The sequence below is a fragment of the Cherax quadricarinatus genome, chromosome 76 (genome assembly GCF_038502225.1).
Source record: "Cherax quadricarinatus isolate ZL_2023a chromosome 76, ASM3850222v1, whole genome shotgun sequence".
Lineage (NCBI taxonomy): Eukaryota > Metazoa > Arthropoda > Malacostraca > Decapoda > Parastacidae > Cherax > Cherax quadricarinatus.
In genome coordinates, this window is record NC_091367.1 from 1,732,902 (window position 1) to 1,752,866 (window position 19,965).

The 19,965-nt window shown below is 45.5% G+C and overlaps 1 protein-coding gene across 1 annotated transcript in view; it reads right to left on the reverse strand.

Annotated features, from left to right (window-relative positions):
• Window positions 1-19,965, reverse strand: part of LOC128703604 (multiple PDZ domain protein) — a 623,082-nt gene that overhangs the window by 599,172 nt on the left and 3,945 nt on the right. The window contains exon 2 of the mRNA XM_070101112.1: window positions 14,149-14,312. Within this exon, the coding sequence (XP_069957213.1) occupies window positions 14,149-14,312 (164 nt within the window). The remainder of the gene's footprint in view (window positions 1-14,148; window positions 14,313-19,965) is intronic.

Genomic DNA, 19,965 nt, shown 5'->3' on the forward strand with positions numbered 1-19,965 from the left:
TGTGCAATGTACAGACCTCAGTGGCAACATGCAGACCCTATCAACTTCCTAATGGAAAATATTGACTCCCTTCTGCTACAACACAACTGTCAACATATTATAATTGTTGGTGACCTCAACCAGCACCTTATACAGAGGGACTTTGATGACCTTCTTGCAGTGTTTGACATGAGAAACTTTGTTGATTTCCCTACTCATATCTCTGGCTCCTCCCTTGACCCAGTAGTGAGTGATCTGGCAGAAGGCATAGTCACTTGTCAACCCCTCGGCTACGTTGGATCGTCTGACCACAAGGCTGTTTTTACCACACTTAAGATCCCAACAGAACGAGGTGAGGAGTCCACACGCACAACCTGGCTATGGGAAAGAGGTAATTGGCCAGCCCTTTGCTCTGAGCTCGCCACCACCGACTGGAATGCTCTTCTCCAGGGGGATGTTGACAACCAAGTGAAAGCCTTCACTGGACACATCCTTAATCTACAACAAGAACACATTCCTCACCGGCAATATGTGACGAAGCCTACAGATCAGCCTTGGTTTGGCTTTCGTTGTAGAGAGGCTGCTACTGCTAAGTACAAAGCATGGCGAAGGTATAAGAGACATCCTACCACCTATAACAGGAACTTGCACATGCAAGCCTGTAGGCATATGGGTGATGATCAAAAGTGGGCCATTGCTAAATGGGAGGTGGACACTAAAACACTAAAAGAAAGTTAGCATCAGGTAGGGTAGGCTCCAAAACCTGGTCCCTGGTCAAGGACAGACAAGGTTATCTGCCTGATGAACTTATTCCACCTCTAAATCGACAGGATGGGACCACCTCTACTAGTAGTCAAGAGAAGGCGGACCTCTTTGCTGAACACTTTGCTACTAAAATGCAAGTTCCTGATCCAGCAAGTGACCCTCCTTGGCTAGCTGCAAGAACTGTGTCAAAACTGTCAGTGGTGACAATAAGGCAGGAGAAGGTGCATTTCCTTCTTAAATCACTTGACCAAGAAAAGGCTGTGGGCCCAGACAAGTTGAGCCCAAGATTGTTGAAAAGATGTGCAGACCAGCTAGCAGCACCTCTAACTCGCATCTTTCAGCACTGCCTAGTACAGTGTAAATGGCCCTCTCTATGGAAAGAGGCAAATGTAGTCCCTGTTCACAAAAAAGAAGAGCAGAGCAGAAATCAGCAACTACAGACCAGTGTCACTCCTGTCAATCACTGGTAAGATCCTTGAGACAATAATCTCAAGACAAATGACAGATTTTTTTGACTACCACTCACTACTTTGTGATCGTCAATTTGGCTTCAGGAAAGGTTACTCTGCTGCTGATCTGTTGTTAAACCTCTCCACTAAGTGGCACCAGTCACTGGATGAATCCAAAGTCAGCTGTGTGGTAGCACTGGACATTGCTGGCGCTTTCGACCGGGTGTGGCACCAGGGCCTCTTAGCAAAACTTCAAGCACTGGGAATTGCAGGCTCTACGCTATGCCTCCTCAGTGATTACCTTCATGGTAGATCTCTAAGTGTAGTCCTCAATGGAACGGAATCAGCAAGGCATCCTATTGGGGCAAGCGTTCCACAAGGAAGCGTGCTGGGTCCATTGTTATGGAATGTCTACTTCAACGACCTTCTTCATCTCATCCCAGAATCACATGCATATGCAGACGACTGTACACTGACATTCACTTATCCAAGAGAAGAAATGCCAGCTGCTCTAAGCTACATCAATCACCAGCTGAGAGCTATATCAGCTTGGGGAAATAGATGGCAAGTAACATTTGCACCTGAGAAAACGCAAATGATGATCGTCTCTAGGCACCATGATGGTAATGCTGGTGCAGTAGTAAGGATGAATGGGAGGATGTTGGCACCTGGAGAAGAAGTTGATATCCTTGGGGTGAAATTTGACTCCAAACTAACCATGAAGAACCATGTTGTAAATCTTGCAAACAAGGCAGCCAGGAAGCTTACAGCACTTCGCCGTATCTCGCATCTGCTTGACAGTAGGGGTTGCAAGATCCTGTACGAGGCACAAGTACGCTCACACCTTGAGTATGCTCCACTTTCTTGGTTTGCCTGCCCCCCCTCTCATCTGCGACTGCTTGACAGAGTAGAGAACAGAGCAAGACGTCTCATCTCTCGCCTGGACCCATCCTGGATAGATCTGTCACTTCAGCAGAGCCTTCAACATAGGAGGGATGTGGGTGGCCTTACTGTTATGTACAAGGCCAATATTGTCAAAATACCACACTTGGATCCACTTCGAGGACAGCGTGAAACAAGCTTTTATGCCACAAGACGGGCAGAAAGCAGCAACTTCACTCTGGCTGTACCCTTCTCATGAACATCACTTCATCTGAGATCATACATACCCAGGATGACTAGAGTATGGAACACATTCGTACAGCATAATGATGTCAACGAGATAAAGTCAGTTGATCAAATGAAAATGCTGGCCCACAGATGGCTCCAACTTCATCCTGTTCCGTACTTGTATGTCTCATAACAATAAAAAATGCTTTCAAATGAGCTGATGTAGGTAACAGCTCTTAGCTTGCCAATAAAGTTAGGAATCCTTAACCTGTAATATAGCTGTCAATAAAGCTAGGGATCCTTAACCTTGTCAAACCCTGTGTAAAGAGAGAGAGAGAGAGAGAGAGAGAGAGAGAGAGAGGTAGTCACCCTCCCAGAGGAATGGGCAACAAAGGAGATGAGGTGGGAGAGACTGGGAGAACCGGGAAGCCAATGTGGTGAATAGTGTGGGAGCGGGAAAACACGAGGAAGAGAGAGCGGGAGAGGGCGGAAAGGGTGTAGAGAGAGAGAGAGAGAGAGAGAGAGAGAGAGAGAGAGAGAGAGTAGGAGAGTTTCTCGGGGGTGTAATAAAAGGCGGTGGAAGAGCATGCAAGGGAGGAAAAGAGATAGAAAAAGGTGAGACGATGAGTGTAAAGGAATGAAGGAAGGCCGAGAGCGCAAAACGAGGGTGTAGAAAAAAAAAAAGAGGAGGAAAACGAACCAAGCCAAAAAGAGGGATTAAGGAAGAGGCGTTTATTTTGCTCCTCTTTCTCTCCCTCTCTCCCCATCATCCCATTCTTACTCTCTCGTATGTATGTGTATGCATACATACACATACATACGAGCACTGTAGTCCTGAAGTCCATCACAAGATATATTCTCTTGGGGATGAAAACTCACATAAAATGCTGAGTTTTGTGTCTTCACATTTACGTGTTGGCTGTCTCTCCCACCCACCACTTGTATTAATATTAACAACTGGATATCAGTGACTGCAGCATGTGTAAGACGCGCTGGAAGCCAGTGTTACAACCAGCAGGCCGCTAAGTTGTGTACCATCGTCTTGTGATTTCACTTGTCATATAGCCTGTCATACTTAAATATAGATCATGTACTTGCTAAGTACACGGGAATATATGTGCATGTGGGGGCCATCAGCAATGCTACGTAATGTATGTGTGGTCAGTATTGTGTCTATGGTGTGTAGGCATGTGTGTGCATTATTATATGCATTTGTATATTCATCTTATTATATGCAAAACAACCACAGGGGGTAGTGAATGATAGTTGTAGGCCATTCATGTTGCAATCAACACATCAGGAGCTTGCAATGTTGCAAAAATGAGTAGGAAGTCCAAGCAGATTACCTCAGGGGAACGTTCTAGCCCGAATGACCCACAAGCACGCTCCCCTGAACTAATCTCCTTGAATTTCTCACTCATTTCTCCAACATTACAAGCTCCTGATGTGTTGATTGCAACAGGAAAGGCCTAGAGCTGCCATTCAACACCCCTGTGGTTGTTTTGCATACTGTATCGCTTGTTCGCGATTACTGCATTTGATTATACATGAGCGTGCACTTATACGAGTGTATGCGAGTGTATATACCGATTGTTATGCCGTGTATGCGACCGTCTGAATGAACACTACCTGTAGTATTTTCTGTAACCAAACTAGCTTAGTAACTTGGTCTCTCTGATAAATCAATGTAACATAATGCAGCTTAGTCTGGGTCAGCCTATATTTAGTGGTGGCTGCCTAGTGGGAGTAGATTGTTTCTTGGTGTTCACGATGGTTGCCAGGCTAGGGCAAGTACCGTGTTCATGGTGTTCACGATGGTTGCCAGGCTAGGGCAAGTACCGTGTTCATGGTGTTCATGATGGTTGTTGCCAGGCTAGGGCAAGTACCGTGTTCATGGTGTTCATGATGGTTGTTGCCAGGCTAGGGCAAGTACCGTGTTCATGGTGTTCATGATGGTTGTTGCCAGGCTAGGGCAAGTACCGTGTTCATGGTGTTCACGATGGTTGTTGCCAGGCTAGGGCAAGTACCGTGTTCATGGTGTTCACGATGGTTGTTGCCAGGCTAGGGCAAGTACCGTGTTCATGGTGTTCACGATGGTTGTTGCCAGGCTAGGGCAAGTACCGTGTTCATGGTGTGCATGATGGCTGTCGCCAGGCTAGGGCAAGTACCGTGTTCATGGTGTTCACGATGGTTGTTGCCAGGCTAGGGCAAGTACCGTATTTAAACCATACCACGGGTGGGGATAGAACCCATGGTATGGTTTGTTTGAAATCGTGTCATTTCGATTTCATGAGGCAAGTACCGTATTTTCCAACATATAAGTCGAATCAGACATAGAAGACGATCTTTCCCCCTCCCTCACCCTTATCTCCTCCTCCTCTCCTCCTTCACCCTTACCTCCCCCTCCCTCCCTCCTCTCCTCCTTCACCCTTACGTCCCCCTCCTCCCTCACCAGAAACTTCCGGTGGGTGAAACATGCGTACCTTCTTCCTCCAGACTGCTTAACTTTCAACAAGAAAAAATTTCCAATGTTTGAATTAAGAATAAATTGCAAGACTGGTGGGGAAATAATCAGCAACTCCGTCTCAATGAAGGCGCCAGACTCGCCGTTCTATAAAGCGACCTCTATTAACTTCCAAGACATTATTGGCCCTCCTACAACACATTGTCTCCAGGGACCCACGTGAACCAAACTTCTAAAAATCAATGAAAAATGGTTTGATAATCTAAAATTATATCAATGCGTAATTGCACACAATATTTAAATGAATTATTATTATTATTATTATTATTATATTCAAACCAAGGATTTATTCATTTCAGAGACTCAGTGATGCCAGAGAATCTATCATGTTGGGAACTCATTTATGTTCGAGACTAACGTATTAAATTTGTATACAGAAATCCATCCCTGCGAAAGAGGCTTAACAGACTGTGCAAAATACCTTCAATGAAAAGCAGGGACGCGACAAGTACACTAAGAAGAAAGTCTGGCTTCAAGATGATCTGTGAGGGTAGGAAAAATAACCTCGAAATTTGTTACAGGTATCTCACAGGTATTCACTGAGAAGCTCTCAAACCCATGGAAGTCATACAATAATTCCAGAGGGGAGGGTTGCACCAATTCCTTGGCTCGAGAGCCCTACACCAGCATCAAGACAATCGCCTTGAAGGACCAGAGTGTAACAAGACGATTATCGCCTCTACGAGGCAACTTGACTAACTTATTAACAGAGATACCAACGACGTAACTACTCCTGCAGAGTGCTAACTATCAGTGTGCGAACAACCCCTGCAGTGTGATAACTTTGTAATCACTTAGTAATTGCCACTCCTCACATGGTGTACACATTAAATTTCCTTCTCACTCGTAAACGGAGTTGTTCTCAGGGTGTAGGTAGTCTTGTGTCAGCAGTTACACCATAACGTCACTGTAATCTCTCTTATGTTTAGTGTGCACACGTTTGAGCGTGCAGGCCACAAACAACAACAGTGTGGTCGACCTTGCTGTCAACAGGGACGCCTTAGACCAGGCTGAATGTAGAACCCTGAAAACCAGTCACAGGTAAATCCCACCAAAAAATCTTTACCCCTCATTATCCTGGCTATCTTGAAGAGGGAGCTGGACAGACACCTAAAGTCAGTACCTGACCAGCCGGGCTGTGGTTCACACGTCAGTCTTTGCGTGCGGCAAGCAGCAACAGCCTGGTTGATCAGACCCTGATCTACCGCTAAACCTGGTCATGAACAGTGCCGAGGGAGCGCTGAGCCTCGGAACACCGTCTCTAGACATACTCCTGGTATCCTCCCTCCCAGCTACAATTACTCCTCAGGCAACTGCAGCAACCTCCCTGACTCCCACAAACCAAGTCCACGGAACTACTGAAAACCAAATATTACGAGTATAGTCGGGATCTCTTAACACTATACTGTTCCTGTCGTTTACTGAGATGTTTCGCGCAGCAGAAACGAGCTGACAAGGATTCTGGTGGATGAAAATTCTTATGAATAAAATGTCATAGTCTCGCCCATTAAAATTTATTATATATTATATTTTATAGGTTTTTCAAGGATAGCTTTATACAGTAACGATCGTTCTTCCAGGTAATGAAGAGCAAGAAGTGTTTTATGCCACATTTCGCTCACGACCGAGTCTAATCAAGTCTTTTATTAATCTCAATCCTTGCCGAAACGCTGTCAAAAACAGCCTTGATCTATATTACGTGTCTCGCTGCTTCCTTGTCGGCTTGAGAGAGAGAGAGGGAGAGAGTTGAATGATAGCTTTAGGCCTTTCGTGATATGTGTACGTGCGCACACACACACACACACTTCAGTATATAACAAATGGAAGCACCACCAACATACAGAACAAGACAGCACCACCAACATACAACACAAGACAGCACCACCAACATACAACACAAGACAGCACCACCAACATACAACACAAGACAGCACCACCAACATACAGCACAAGACAGCACCAACATACATGACAACAACATACAACACATGACAACACCACCAACATAACACACCCTTCCCTCCTCTCTCTGCCAGTCTCGTCACACGCTCTCGACCCTCCATAAATATTGCACACAAACGCCGCGACACTTCAAAACACAAAGGTTTACATATTTTGTCCCCACTGACACAGGCAGACACACACACACACACACACACACACACACTACAAGAGAAAGAGGAGAGGACGAACCAGCAAGACTGGACTTAGTATTCGCCTTGAGTAGTGCAGATATTGAGGACATCACATATGAAAGACCCCTTGGGGCCAGCGATCATGTGGTTTTGAGCTTCGAATACACAGTAGAGCTACAAGTGGAGGGGGAAGCAGGAAGGCCAGGACAAATGAAGCCAAACTACAAGAAAGGGGACTACACGGGAATGGTGAACTTCCTGAAAGAGGTTCAGTGGGACAGAGAACTGGCAGGGAAGCCAGTTAATGAGATGATGGAATATCTAGCAACAATGTGCAAGGAGGCTGAGGAAAGGTTTGTACCCAAGGGAAACAGGAATAATGAAAAAGCCAGGATGAGCCCATGGTTCACCCAAAGGTGCAGGGAGGCAAAAACCAAGTGTGCTAGGGAATGGAAGAAATATAGAAGGCAAAGGACCCAGGAGAATAAGGAGAGCAGTCGTAGAGCCAGAAACGAATATGCAGAGATAAGAAGGGAGGCCCAACGACAATATGAAAACGACTTAGCAGCGGAAGTCAAATCTGACCTGAAACTGTTATACAGCCACATAAGGAGGAAAACAACAGTCAAGAACCAGGTAATCAGGCTAAGGAAGGAAGGAGGAGAGACAACAAGAAATGACCGTGAAGTATGTGAGGAACTCAACAAGAGATTCAAAGAAGTGTTCACAGAGGAGACAGAAGGGGCTCCAGAAAGACGGAGAGGTGGGGCACACCACCAGGTGCTGGACACAGTACACACAACCGAGGAAGAAGTGAAGAGGCTTCTGAGTGAGCTAGATACCTCAAAGGCAATGGGGCCAGATAACATCTCTCCATGGGTCCTGAGAGAGGGAGCAGAGGCGCTATGTGTACCCCTAACAACAATATTCAATACATCTATCGAAACAGGGAGATTGCCGGAGGCATGGAAGACAGCAAATGTAGTCCCAATCTTTAAAAAAGGAGACAGACATGAAGCACTAAACTACAGACCAGTGTCACTGACATGTATAGTATGCAAATTTATGGAGAAGATTATCAGGAGAAGAGTGGTGGAACACCTAGAAAGGAATGATCTCATCAACAGCAGCCAACATGGTTTCGGGGACGGGAAATTCTGTGTCACAAACCTACTGGAGTTCTATGACATGGTGACAACAGTAAGACAAGAGAGAGAGAGAGAGAGAGAGAGAGAGAGAGAGGTGGGTGGATTGCATTTTCTTGGACTGCAAGAAGGCGTTTGACACAGTACCACACAAGAGATTAGTGCAAAAACTGGAAGACCAAGCAGGGATAACAGGGAAGGCACTACAATGGATCAGGGAATACTTGTCAGGAAGACAGCAGCGAGTAATGGTACGTGGCGAGGTGTCAGAGTGGGCACCTGTGACCAGAGGGGTCCCACAGGGGTCAGTCCTAGGATCACTGCTGTTTCTGGTATTTGTGAACGACATGACGGAAGGAATAGACTCTGAGGTGTCCCTGTTTGCAGATGACGTGAAGCTGATGAGAAGAATTCATTCGATCGAAGACCAGGCAGAACTACAAAGGGATCCGGACAGGCTGCAGACCTGGTCCAGCAATTGGCTCCTGGAGTTCAATCCCACCAAGTGCAAAGTCATGAAGATTGGGGAAGGGCAAAGAAGGCCGCAGACGGAGTACAGTCTAGGGGGCCAGAGACTACAAACCTCACTCAAGGAAAAAGATCTTGGGGTGAGTATAACACCAGGCACATCTCCTGAAGCGCACATCAACCAAATAACTGCTGCAGTATATGGGCGCCTGGCAAACCTCAGAACAGCATTCCGACATCTTAATAAGGAATCGTTCAGGACCCTGTACACCGTGTACGTTAGGCCCATACTGGAGTATGCGGCACCAGTTTGGAACCCACACCTAGCCAAGCATGTAAAGAAACTAGAGAAAGTGTAAAGGTTTGCAACAAGACTAGTCCCAGAGCTAAGACGTATGTCCTACGAGGGGAGGTTAAGGGAAATCAACCTGACGACACTTGAGGACAGGAGAGATAGGGGGGACATAACGGCTTACAAAATACTGAGAGGAATTGACAAGGTGGACAAAGACAGGATGTTCCAGAGATTGGACACAGCAACAAGGGGACACAGTTGGAAGTTGAAGACACAGATGAATCACAGGGATGTTAGGAAGTATTTCTTCAGCCACAGAGTAGTCAGGAAGTGGAATAGTTTGGGAAGCGATGTAGTGGAGGCAGGATCCATACATAGCTTTAAGCAGAGGTATGATAAAGCTCATGGTTCAGGGAGAGTGACCTAGTAGCGACCAGTGAAATGGCGGGGCCAGGAGCTTGGACTCGACCCCTGCAACCTCAACTAGGTGAGTACAACTAGGCGAGTACACACACACACACACACTAACACACACACACACACACACACACACACACACACACACACACACACAAGCACACACGCAGGGAGAGTGTGGACCTAATAGTGACCACCGAATAGGCAGGGCCAGGAGCTATGACTCGATCCCTGCACCCTCAAATAGGTGAGTACAAATAGGCGAGCACGCGCACGCGCGCACGCACGCATACACAAAAAAAAGGCGTGGAAAGGAATAGTCCGAAAAACGAGGAGAGGAAGACAGAGAATACAGATGGAAAGTTTTAATATGGTAAGTGGACTGCACTAGCTGGAGAAGTGGAGGAAAATAGTTTACACAGCTTCAAGAGTAGATATGATCGTGGCCTGGAGGAAAAAAATCAGTTAAGCAAACCGATAAGCCTCAACAGGCGGAGCTAATAACCACGATTCGACCCCTGCAAACAAAAAAAGGTGAGAGAGTAACTGATTTCTCGGTCAGATGGCCAAAGCTCCAAAGGCGGGTCATCATCTGACTAAGACCCGCGTCAGGAAACACTTGTCCTGTTTCCTGACAAACCTTACTTAACCTAACTAGAACCTTCAAAACAAGAGATGCCAAACCAATAATGATACTCTTTAAACCTCTGTGTGATCATATAGAAGAGAGAAACAGAACTTTTATTGTATTCAACTTAAGGGATACCTAAGTTCCCCCGTCTTCCAATGATATGCTCATTTGTCCACTATAATCTACCTTGTACTTACACAGTGTTACAGTGTTCCTCCTTTCTTATGTTCTTATAAAATTTATCACTAGATTCCTTATTGTACTGGCTTATAAACGGTATCTGCAGTGTCTTGTCATATCTTCTATGTGCCTAACAAAAAAAAAAAGATACTGCCAGTCACATCTGCAGCCCACATTACCTTAATTAATTTCCCAATTTGTTGTTCTTCCTTCTGTCTGTTTACTTTCCTCTCTGGTTCTCTCTCTTCGTTTAAGCCGAACATCATAAGAGCTTTGTGGCAGTCTTGTCAAAGTTTGCGTAACCACCTTTAGGTTATGAGGGGTTTCTTACTATTTCTTATGTCTCCTTCCTGACTTGCTGAGTCTCCTTCCTGATCTGCTGAGTCTCCTTCCTGACCTGCTGAGTCTCCTTCCTGACCTGCTGAGTCTCCTTCCTGACCTGCTGAGTCTCCTTCCTGACCTGCTGAGTCTAACCTGGTTGCTCTTATTCTTCACTATCTCGATTTGTGTCATTATCTCTTTCTCTTCACCAGATTAACTGAAAAGTCATTTTTCTTCTTGCCTTAGTAACCTTGCCTCACCCATATGTGGTATCAGGGGTCGAGTTATAGCTCCTGGCCCCCCTAGGTCCTCTCTCTCCCTGCATGAGCTTTATCATACCTCGCCTTAAAACTATGTATGGTTCCCGCCTCCACTACTTCACTTTCTAGACTATTCCACGACTTGACTACTCTATGACTGAAGAAATACTTCCTAACATCCCTTTGATTCATCTGAGTCTTCAACTTCCAATTGTGACCTCTTGTGTATGTGTCCCATCTCTGGAACATCCTGTCTTTGTCCACCGTGTCTATTCTGTGCAGTATTTTATATGTCGTTATCATGTCTCCCCTGACCCTCCTGGCCTCCAGTGTCGTCAGTCCGATTTCCCTCAACCTTTCTTCGTACGACAATCCCCGTAGCTCTGCTTGACTAGGTGTGGATTCCAAACTGGTGCTGCATACTCCAGTATGGGCCTGACGTAAATGGTATACAGTGTCTTGAACGAATCCTTATTGAGGTATCGGAACGCTATCCGTAGGTTTGCCAGGCGCCCGTATGCTGCAGCATACGGTGTGTGTGTGTGTGTTTGTGTGTGCGTGTGTGTGTGTTCCCAAACTATTCCACTTACTGACTACTCTGTGGCTGAAGAAATACTTCCTAACATCCCTGTGATTCATCTGTGTCTTTAGCTTCCAACTGTGTCCCCTTGTTACTGTGTCCAATCTCTGGAACATCCTGTCTTTGTCCACCTTGTCAATTCCTCTCAGTATTTTGTATGTTGTTATCATGTCCCCCCTATCTCTCCTGTCCTCCAGTGTCGTCAGGTTGATTTCCCTTAACCTCTCCTCGTAGGACATACCTCTTAGCTCTGGGACTAGTCTTGTTGCAAACCTTTGCACTTTCTCTAGTTTCTTTACGTGCTTGGCTAGGTGTGGGTTCCAAACTGGTGCCGCATACTCCAATATGGGCCTAACGTATACGGTGTACAGGGTCCTGAACGATTCCTTATTAAGATGTCGGAATGCTGTTCTGAGGTTTGCTAGGCGCCCATATGCTGCAGCAGTTATTTGGTTGATGTGCGCTTCAGGAGATGTGCCTGGTGTTATACTCACCCCAAGATCTTTTTCCTTGAGTGAGGTTTGTAGTCTCTGACCCCCTAGACTGTACTCCGTCTGCGGCCTTCTTTGCCCTTCCCCAATCTTCATGACTTTGCACTTGGTGGGATTGAACTCCAGGAGCCAATTGCTGGACCAGTTCTGCAGCCTGTCCAGATCCCTTTGTAGTTCTGCCTGGTCTTCGATCGAGTGTATTCTTCTCATCAACTTCACGTCATCTGCAAACAGGGACACCTCAGAGTCTATTCCTTCCGTCATGTCGTTCACAAATACCAGAAACAGCACTGGTCCTAGGACTGACCCCTGCGGGACCCCGCTGGTCACAGGTGCCCACTCTGACACCTCGCCACGTACCATGACTCGCTGCTGTCTTCCTGACAAGTATTCCCTGATCCATTGTAGTGCCTTCCCTGTTATCCCTGCTTGGTCCTCCAGTTTTTGCACCAATCTCTTGTGTGGAACTGTGTCAAACGCCTTCTTGCAGTCCAAGAAAATGCAATCCACCCACCCCTCTCTCTCTTGTCTTACTGCTGTCACCATGTCATAGAACTCCAGTAGGTTTGTGACACAGGATTTCCCGTCCCTGAAACCATGCTGGCTGCTGTTGATGAGATCATTCCTTTCTAGGTGTTCCACCACTCTTCTCCTGATAATCTTCTCCATGATTTTGCATACTATACATGTCAGTGACACTGGTCTGTAGTTTAATGCTTCATGTCTGTCTCCTTTTTTAAAGATTGTGTGTGTGTGTGTGTGTGTGTGTGTGTGTGTGTGTGTGTGTGTGTGTGTGTGTGTGTGTGCGCGCGCGCGCGCAAGTACTCACCTATATGTGGTTGCAGGGGTCGAGTCACAGCTCCTGCGTGTGCACGAGGTCCTACACACACGGTACCCTGTGTGCACACCACATCGTAAATAACCTCACGTACAGAATCCCGCTGAGCCATTTCTTAATTAAAACGGAAGGTATTTTTTTCGTTTTGTGACCCGTTTTCTTTATGCGAGTCTTCCCTTATGTGAGGTCACCCTCATGTTATGCGAGGTCATTCTCATGTCATCCTAATGTCATCCTCATGTTATGTGAGGTCATCCTCATGTTATGTGAGGTCTATTATGTGACCCTCATGTTATGTGAGGTCTCTCTATTATGTGAGGTCTCTCTATTATGTGAGGTCTCCCTATTATGTGAGGTCTCCCTATTATGTGAGGTCTCCCTATTATGCGAGGTCTCCCTCATGTTATGTGAGGTCTCTCTATTATGTGAGGTCTCTCTATTATGTGAGGTCTCCCTATTATGTGAGGTATCCCTCATGTTATGTGAGATATCTCTTCCGTCCCTCGGGTTGGCATCAATACATTCCTGTCCTATATTTCTCCATCCTTGTCCATACCTCCATTTTCTGCCCTCCATTTCTCTAAACCGTGCCCTCTATTTCTTCATCCCTGCTCTCCATTTTTGCCGTCCCCTTCTTCCATCCAAGAATCCCTGCCTATCAGCTGAACTGCACAGCTAGTTCTCTGAGGAGAGTTGATGCACATCAGGGCAGGTTCTCCACTTCCACTGGGAGGAGCAGCAGGAGGAGGCAACGAGATCCAAACTTGAAAATAAAAAGAGTTACTTCCACGAAGTTAGTTCTACTTAGAAAGTAAGTTACTGTCACTGACAATCTGTCAGGAACCTGTAGACAATTCCGGGGGTCGCTCTTACCTCGTGACTCGGTCCCAGACCGGACCTCCTGGTTGATGGTATGCTTACCAAACGCAGGTCAACATACACACACCACAGCCTTCCTGATCAAGGACCGACTTGAGGAACTGATTAAGTTCTTCTTGAAGACAGCCCGGAGTCTGTTGTTAATTCCCCTTCCGTCTAAAGGGTCTTAAAAAGTCTTGGTCCTTTTACACTTACTGAGTTGTCTCTTAGTGCACTCACTGCACCCTTGCTTTTTATTACAGTATTTTTGTATCGTCAGCCGAACCTCCTGCTTTCCTAGGGAGCAATTTCGGTGTGCATATTTGGGACCAATCCCTCCAGAATTTTTAAGGGGTAAATTATGAATTATTTCTCTCGCCTACGTTCCAGGGAGTATAGTTTAAGGGACCTCAAGCATTCTCAATAATTTAGGTACCTGACTGAATTTATACAGGCAGTGAAGATTCTTTGTACATTCTTCAGATCTGTGATTTCACCTGCCTAAAAAAAAAGGGGGAGGGGAGCTGTTAACGTGCAGCAAACACTCAGGCCTAGAGAGAACAAGCAGCCTAAACAGTATAATTGGTTTGGAATCTCTTGTTTGGAAGGCTCCAGTTATCCAGTCTGCGCTTCAGGGAGTCCAGTTCACATGACCTCAGACGTTCCCGGAGCTGACACACCTAACAAGTTTCTGCTACTTACCATTTCCGTGGAGGAGGGCTCCTGCGGGGGCAAGGCGACAGGAGCAGAGGACTCGTGTTCCTCCGGCTGCTCCTGCTGCTGCTGCTGTTCCTGCTGCAGGGAGACCAGCGCCTGCTGCTGCTCCTCCGGCGGCGGTGCACGGGCCACTACCAGGTCTACCAAGCCTAAAAGGAAAAAAATATTACTAACAAATGCATCAGACCTATTACTATGAAGTGTGTGTGTGGTGTGGTGTGTGTGTGTGTGTGTGTGTGTGTGTGTGTGTGTGTGTGTGTGTGTGTGTGTGTGTGTGTGTGTGTGTGTGTACACTTGTGCACCTGCTCGTTCAGGCAAATTATCTAATCAATCACGTGCCAGCACCTCATTTCCTAAAAGCATGCAGATATAGTCAAAAAGTTCAGTTGTTCAGACCAAACATCAGATTGGGGAAGAAATATGATTTAAGCGACTCTGAGTGTGAAATGAATGTTGGTGTCAGACAAACGGGGTGGTTTGAGTATCTCAGAAACTGATGATCTCCTGGGATTTTCACACACACAACAGTCTCCAAAGTAAGTTGCAGAGAATTGTACGAAAAACACAAAACATCCAGTGAGCAGCGAAAACGACTGTTAATGAAAGAGGTCAGAGGAGAATGGCCAGACTGGCCCAATCTGATAAGAAGGCGACAGTAACTCCTATAACCACGAGTTACAACAGTGGTATGCAGAAGAGCATCTCTTAAGGCACAACACGTCGAACCATGAAGTGAATGGGTTGCAGCAGCAGAAGACCACATCAGATTCCACTCCTGTCAGCTAGGAACAGGATACTGGCTCTACAGTGGTCACAGGCTCGCAAAAACTGAACAACTGAAGATTGGAATAACGTCGCCTGGTCTGACAAATCATGATTTCTGCTGAGACATGCAGATGGTAGAATCAGAATTTGGCATAAACCTTTCGGATGTGATGAAACGGGAGATTCACAACATGAACGTGCAGCCGACAAATCCGCAGGAACAGTGTGATGCTATGTCAACATGAACCGGGATCCCTAAGGAATGTTTCCACCACTTTGTTGAATCCATGACACGAAGAATCAGGTAGTTCTTGACAAAGTGTAAGCAAAATGGATCCCTGAGCAGTACTCGAAGGGCGCACTTAATAAAGTGGTCACTGTATGTGTGTTTGTTTATATATGTATGTATGTATCGTAAGTACTGGGGATCGAACCTGCAGCAAAGGGAAGAAGAAAGGAAGGCAGTGATGGAGGAAGGGGTGGGAGCGAGGGAAGGAGGATGGAGTGGGATTGAGGGGAAGAGGAAGGGAGCGAAGGGAAGAAGAGAGTATACCGAACATAAATCATTCAAATGCAATTCTGCTCCGCCGATACCAATCTGGTTTAGTCAAAACAACAGCATTGTTTTAATAGTTTCTGGAAGGTACGTTTCGCCTCTGACATACCTGTGACCGGTGTCGAGGGGTTTCCCACCCTCGTAACGTAGAGTGCAAGCACTCATAGGTATGCTGAGAATGATATCAAATACCGAGAAGTTGACGAGTAAGACACTAGTGCAACAGTTGGGTATCTTTACTGCATAAACGTTTCGCCTACACAGTAGGCTTCTTCAGTCAAATACAATGGCAGAAATAATATTTGAGGTGGTTAGTCCCTCGGCCTGGAAAAAAGTTCAGCACTTAATGACCCAGGCGAATTCAGCGCTTCAATCATAAATAATAATAATAATAATAATAATAATAATAATAATAATAATAATAATAATAATAATAATAATAATCTGTTCTTAAAGTACAGCAGCCTTAACCTACCTACCAGATAATCTGCTTATCTACCTGCCTACTTAGTCGCCTATTTATACATCTGATTCTCTGTCTCCCTACATACCTACTTACCTATTTATGAAGCTGACTCTCTGCCTATCTACTTACCTATTTATAAAGCTGATTCTTTCCCTATTTGCCTCCCTACTTACCTACTTCTTTATAAAGCAGATCCTCTGCCTCTCTAATTACCTACTTACCTAATTATAAAGCCGATTCTCTGCATATCTGCCTACCTACCTACCTGATTCTCTACCTACCTGCATGTCGGTCGGTCTGTCTGTCTGTCTGTCTGTGTATCTGCTATCCCTCTTCCCCCCACAACAACATTCCCAATACATTACTTGCCACTTGTAACACGATGCTTCGTTGCTTCACTAACAAATTGCTTGCCCACGGCAGTAATCAAGTCATTTTCCTATGTAAATTCAGCCTGCTTATTATGCTAATGTAATTACTGATAAGAACAAGTTTAATCACAAAATGCTTATGTAAAGATCATTGCAGCTCTCAATATAATATAAATACAGTGAGAGGCCAGGTCTGGGACCAGACCGCCAGGGCACTGACCTCCGGAACACCCTGCAGGTGGGTAGTCTGGTCTGGGATCAGATTGAAAGGATCTTCAAGACGGCGTTCGATTTTCAATACTTGATGAATTAGACACAGGTGCAACCTCTGGGTATCTTTACTTGTAGACGTTTCGCCATCCAGTGGTTTTTATCAATACATTACACGGGCACAATATGAAGACTAGAAATATATATATCTCCCACTGTCTGCCTAAGCTGAGGGACTGATTACCTCATCTTCCACTGTCTGCCTAAGCTAAGGGACTGACTGCCTCATCTTCCACTGTCTGTTGCATCCATTTCTACAGTCTTCATGTTATGTCCATGTATTAATAAAGGCAAGTGTTGCCCAAATGTGTAATTCACCATCTTGTCGGCACTGAGTAAAATGATACACAATTTTCAACAGCTGATCTTCGAACTGCTGGAAAGCTGTATCTGGTGTTCACACACTGAGGTCCGTGGTTCGATGTCCGGTGCGGGTGGAAACATTAGGACGTGTTTCCTTAAGACATCTGCTGTCCCTGTTCACCTAGCAGTAAAATAGATACCTGGGTGTTAGCCGACTGGTGTAGGTTGAATCCTGGGGACAAAACTGACCTAATTTGCCCGAAATACTCTGCACAACCAGGGGTTTTCTATATAGTAGTATGTCACTGACGTCAGTTAGGCCTGTACACGTACTTGTAAAAATAAAAATTATTTCTATTATTATTAATAGTACAAGTTTACAGTGGACCCTCGAATTTCGTAGTCCCTTTTCTGTATGCAAAACTATGGTTATTCTCTATAAAATGTATTTTTGTTAATATTTTTGGGTGTCTGGAATGGTTTAATTGGATTTACATTATTTTGTATGGGAAATATTAACAAAAAATACATTTTATGGAGAATAACAATAGTTTTGCACACAGTTCCCACTGAAAAAAACATCGACTGCGTCACGTGTGATGAGACACATGGGCATCACTTGGGTATCTTTATTTCAAGACGTTTCGCCAGTCAGTGGGGTTTTCAGTTCAATAAACAATATGGGGCTACCTCGTCCTCTACTGCCACAGTATATCTCCGTTTTGACTTTGAAGAAACAAACACTGCTCAGCAAAACGTCTTCAAATAAAGATACCCAAGTGCTAAGGTGCTCTTGATTCGAGGAAGTGAAGATATCTTTCCCTTGGATCGAACATAATAACCTTTCATTCCTAATGCGCTGCGTGACCCCTGCGGATTTAGCGCTTCCACCTAATTATAATAATCTCTCTTCTCACTGGTCCCTTCGATCCTTTCTCCACGTGATAACGCACAGCTCATCTCCCCCCCCCCTTTCTAATCCCATACAATTACCATTCCAACCCTTGTTATGGGAGGAGTAAAGGGGCGGAGAAATGGGTGAGCAGGAAAGGGAAGTGGGTAAAAGAGGGAATAGAGAAGTTTAGTGGCAGTGATAAACTGCCACTAAACTATCACTTTAAATATACATCTCTGATGAGTTTCAGTAGTTTTTCCTGCCCTGGGCCGGACTGAGGGGGCAGTCCTGTCTTCGTCAAACTTTTTTTTTTAGTACGTTATTTATATCCCCTGTATTTACTCATGTTTTCCATACATAAACCCAAATCATAGCCTCCCTAATTCTTCGCTTTTCCAGAAAGTACAGATTCAGGGCCCTCAGTCTATCCTCGCAGGAAAGATTTCCGATACATGGGATCAACTTTGTCATCCTTCTTTGTACGTTTTCCAGAACTGTTCAACATTATTTAAATGACATCTAGCCAAGGATATATATAGCTGAAGTATAACCTGAGACTCCTGATATTTATACCTCTTGATATGAAGCCAAGAATTCTATTTGCTTTATTGTGAACACTTACGCGCTGTTGTCTTGGCTATTACAGGTCTCGGGGAGAATTAACCCCGATACAAGTCTTCATCCACCAGAATGATCATCACAGTCATTATCAATCCGATCATTCAGGCTGCAATGCCACCAAACCCAACTTCCAATCACATATCTTTAACGCAATCCTTGGGAAAAAAAATTCCATAACCCCATCTCGCCAGATACATAAAAAGAGAAATAAGAAGGGATCCTTGAGCCTTGATCCGGAGGAAGGCTTATTCGTGTCGGCAGATTATAGCGTTCTTGGAAGAAAACGAGCGTGAGGGAAAAGCAGCAGTTGGGAAACTCGCGTAAAAATCATACTGAATTTCATCTTGCGTGGGAAGTCCAGGGTCGTCCTGGGTTGGAGCTGCTTAGAATTTAAACCTGGAGGAGGAGGGATCCCCCCGTCTCCCCACATCCTCCGTGGTGGAGGGTGAGGCAGGAGCTGTTAAATTGGAGGCTGGGTTATGTGTGATGACAATCACACTGCCTCAAATGACGACAAATACATTAATCAGCTATGACTCGGTGATATACTCCCGATCTATAATCCAATATACCTGTGTGTGTTCTCATTTGCGATTGCAGGGACTAATTCTCAAATCCTGGATATATGTGTGTGTGTGTGTGTGTGTGTGTGTGTGTGTGTGTGTGTGTGTGTGTGTGTGTGTGTGTGTGTGTGTACTCACCTAGTTGTACTCACCTAGTTGAGGTTGCGGAGGTCGAGTCCGAGCTCCTGGCCCCGCCTCTTCACTGATCGCTACTAGGTCACTCTCCCTGAGCCGTGAGCTTCATCATACCTCTGCTTAAAGCTATGTATTGATCCTGCCTCCACTACATCGCTTCCCAAACTATTCCACTTACTGGCTACTCTGTGGCTGAAGAAATACTTCCTAACATCCCTGTGATTCATCTGTCTTCAGCTTCCAACTGTGTCCCCTTGATACTGTGTCCAATCTCTGGAACATCCTGTCTTTGTCCACCTTGTCAATTCCTCTCAGTATTTTGTATGTCGTTATCATGTCCCCCCTATCTCTCCTGTCCTCCAGTGTCGTCAGGTTGATTTCCCTTAACCTCTCCTCGTAGGACATACCTCTTAGCTCTGGGACTAGTCATGCTGCAAACCTGTGCACTTTCTCTAGTTTCTTCACGTGTTTGGCTAGGTGTGGGTTCCAAACTGGTGCCGCATACTCCAATATGGGCCTAACGTACACGGTATACAGGGTCCTGAATGATTCCTTATTAAGATGTCGGAATGCTGTTCTGAGGTTTGCTAGGCGCCCATATGCTGCAGCAGTTATTTGGTTGATGTGCGCTTCAGGAGATGTGCCTGGTGTTATACTCGCCCCAAGATCTTTTTCCTTGAGTGAGGTTTATAGTCTCTGGCCCCCTAGACTGTACTCCGTCTGCGGTCTTCTTTGCCCTTCCCCAAACTTCATGACTTTGCACTTGGTGGGATTGAACTCCAGGAGCCAATTGCTGGACCAGGTCTGCAGCCTGTCCAGATCCCTTTGTAGTTCTGCCTGGTCTTCGATCGAATGAA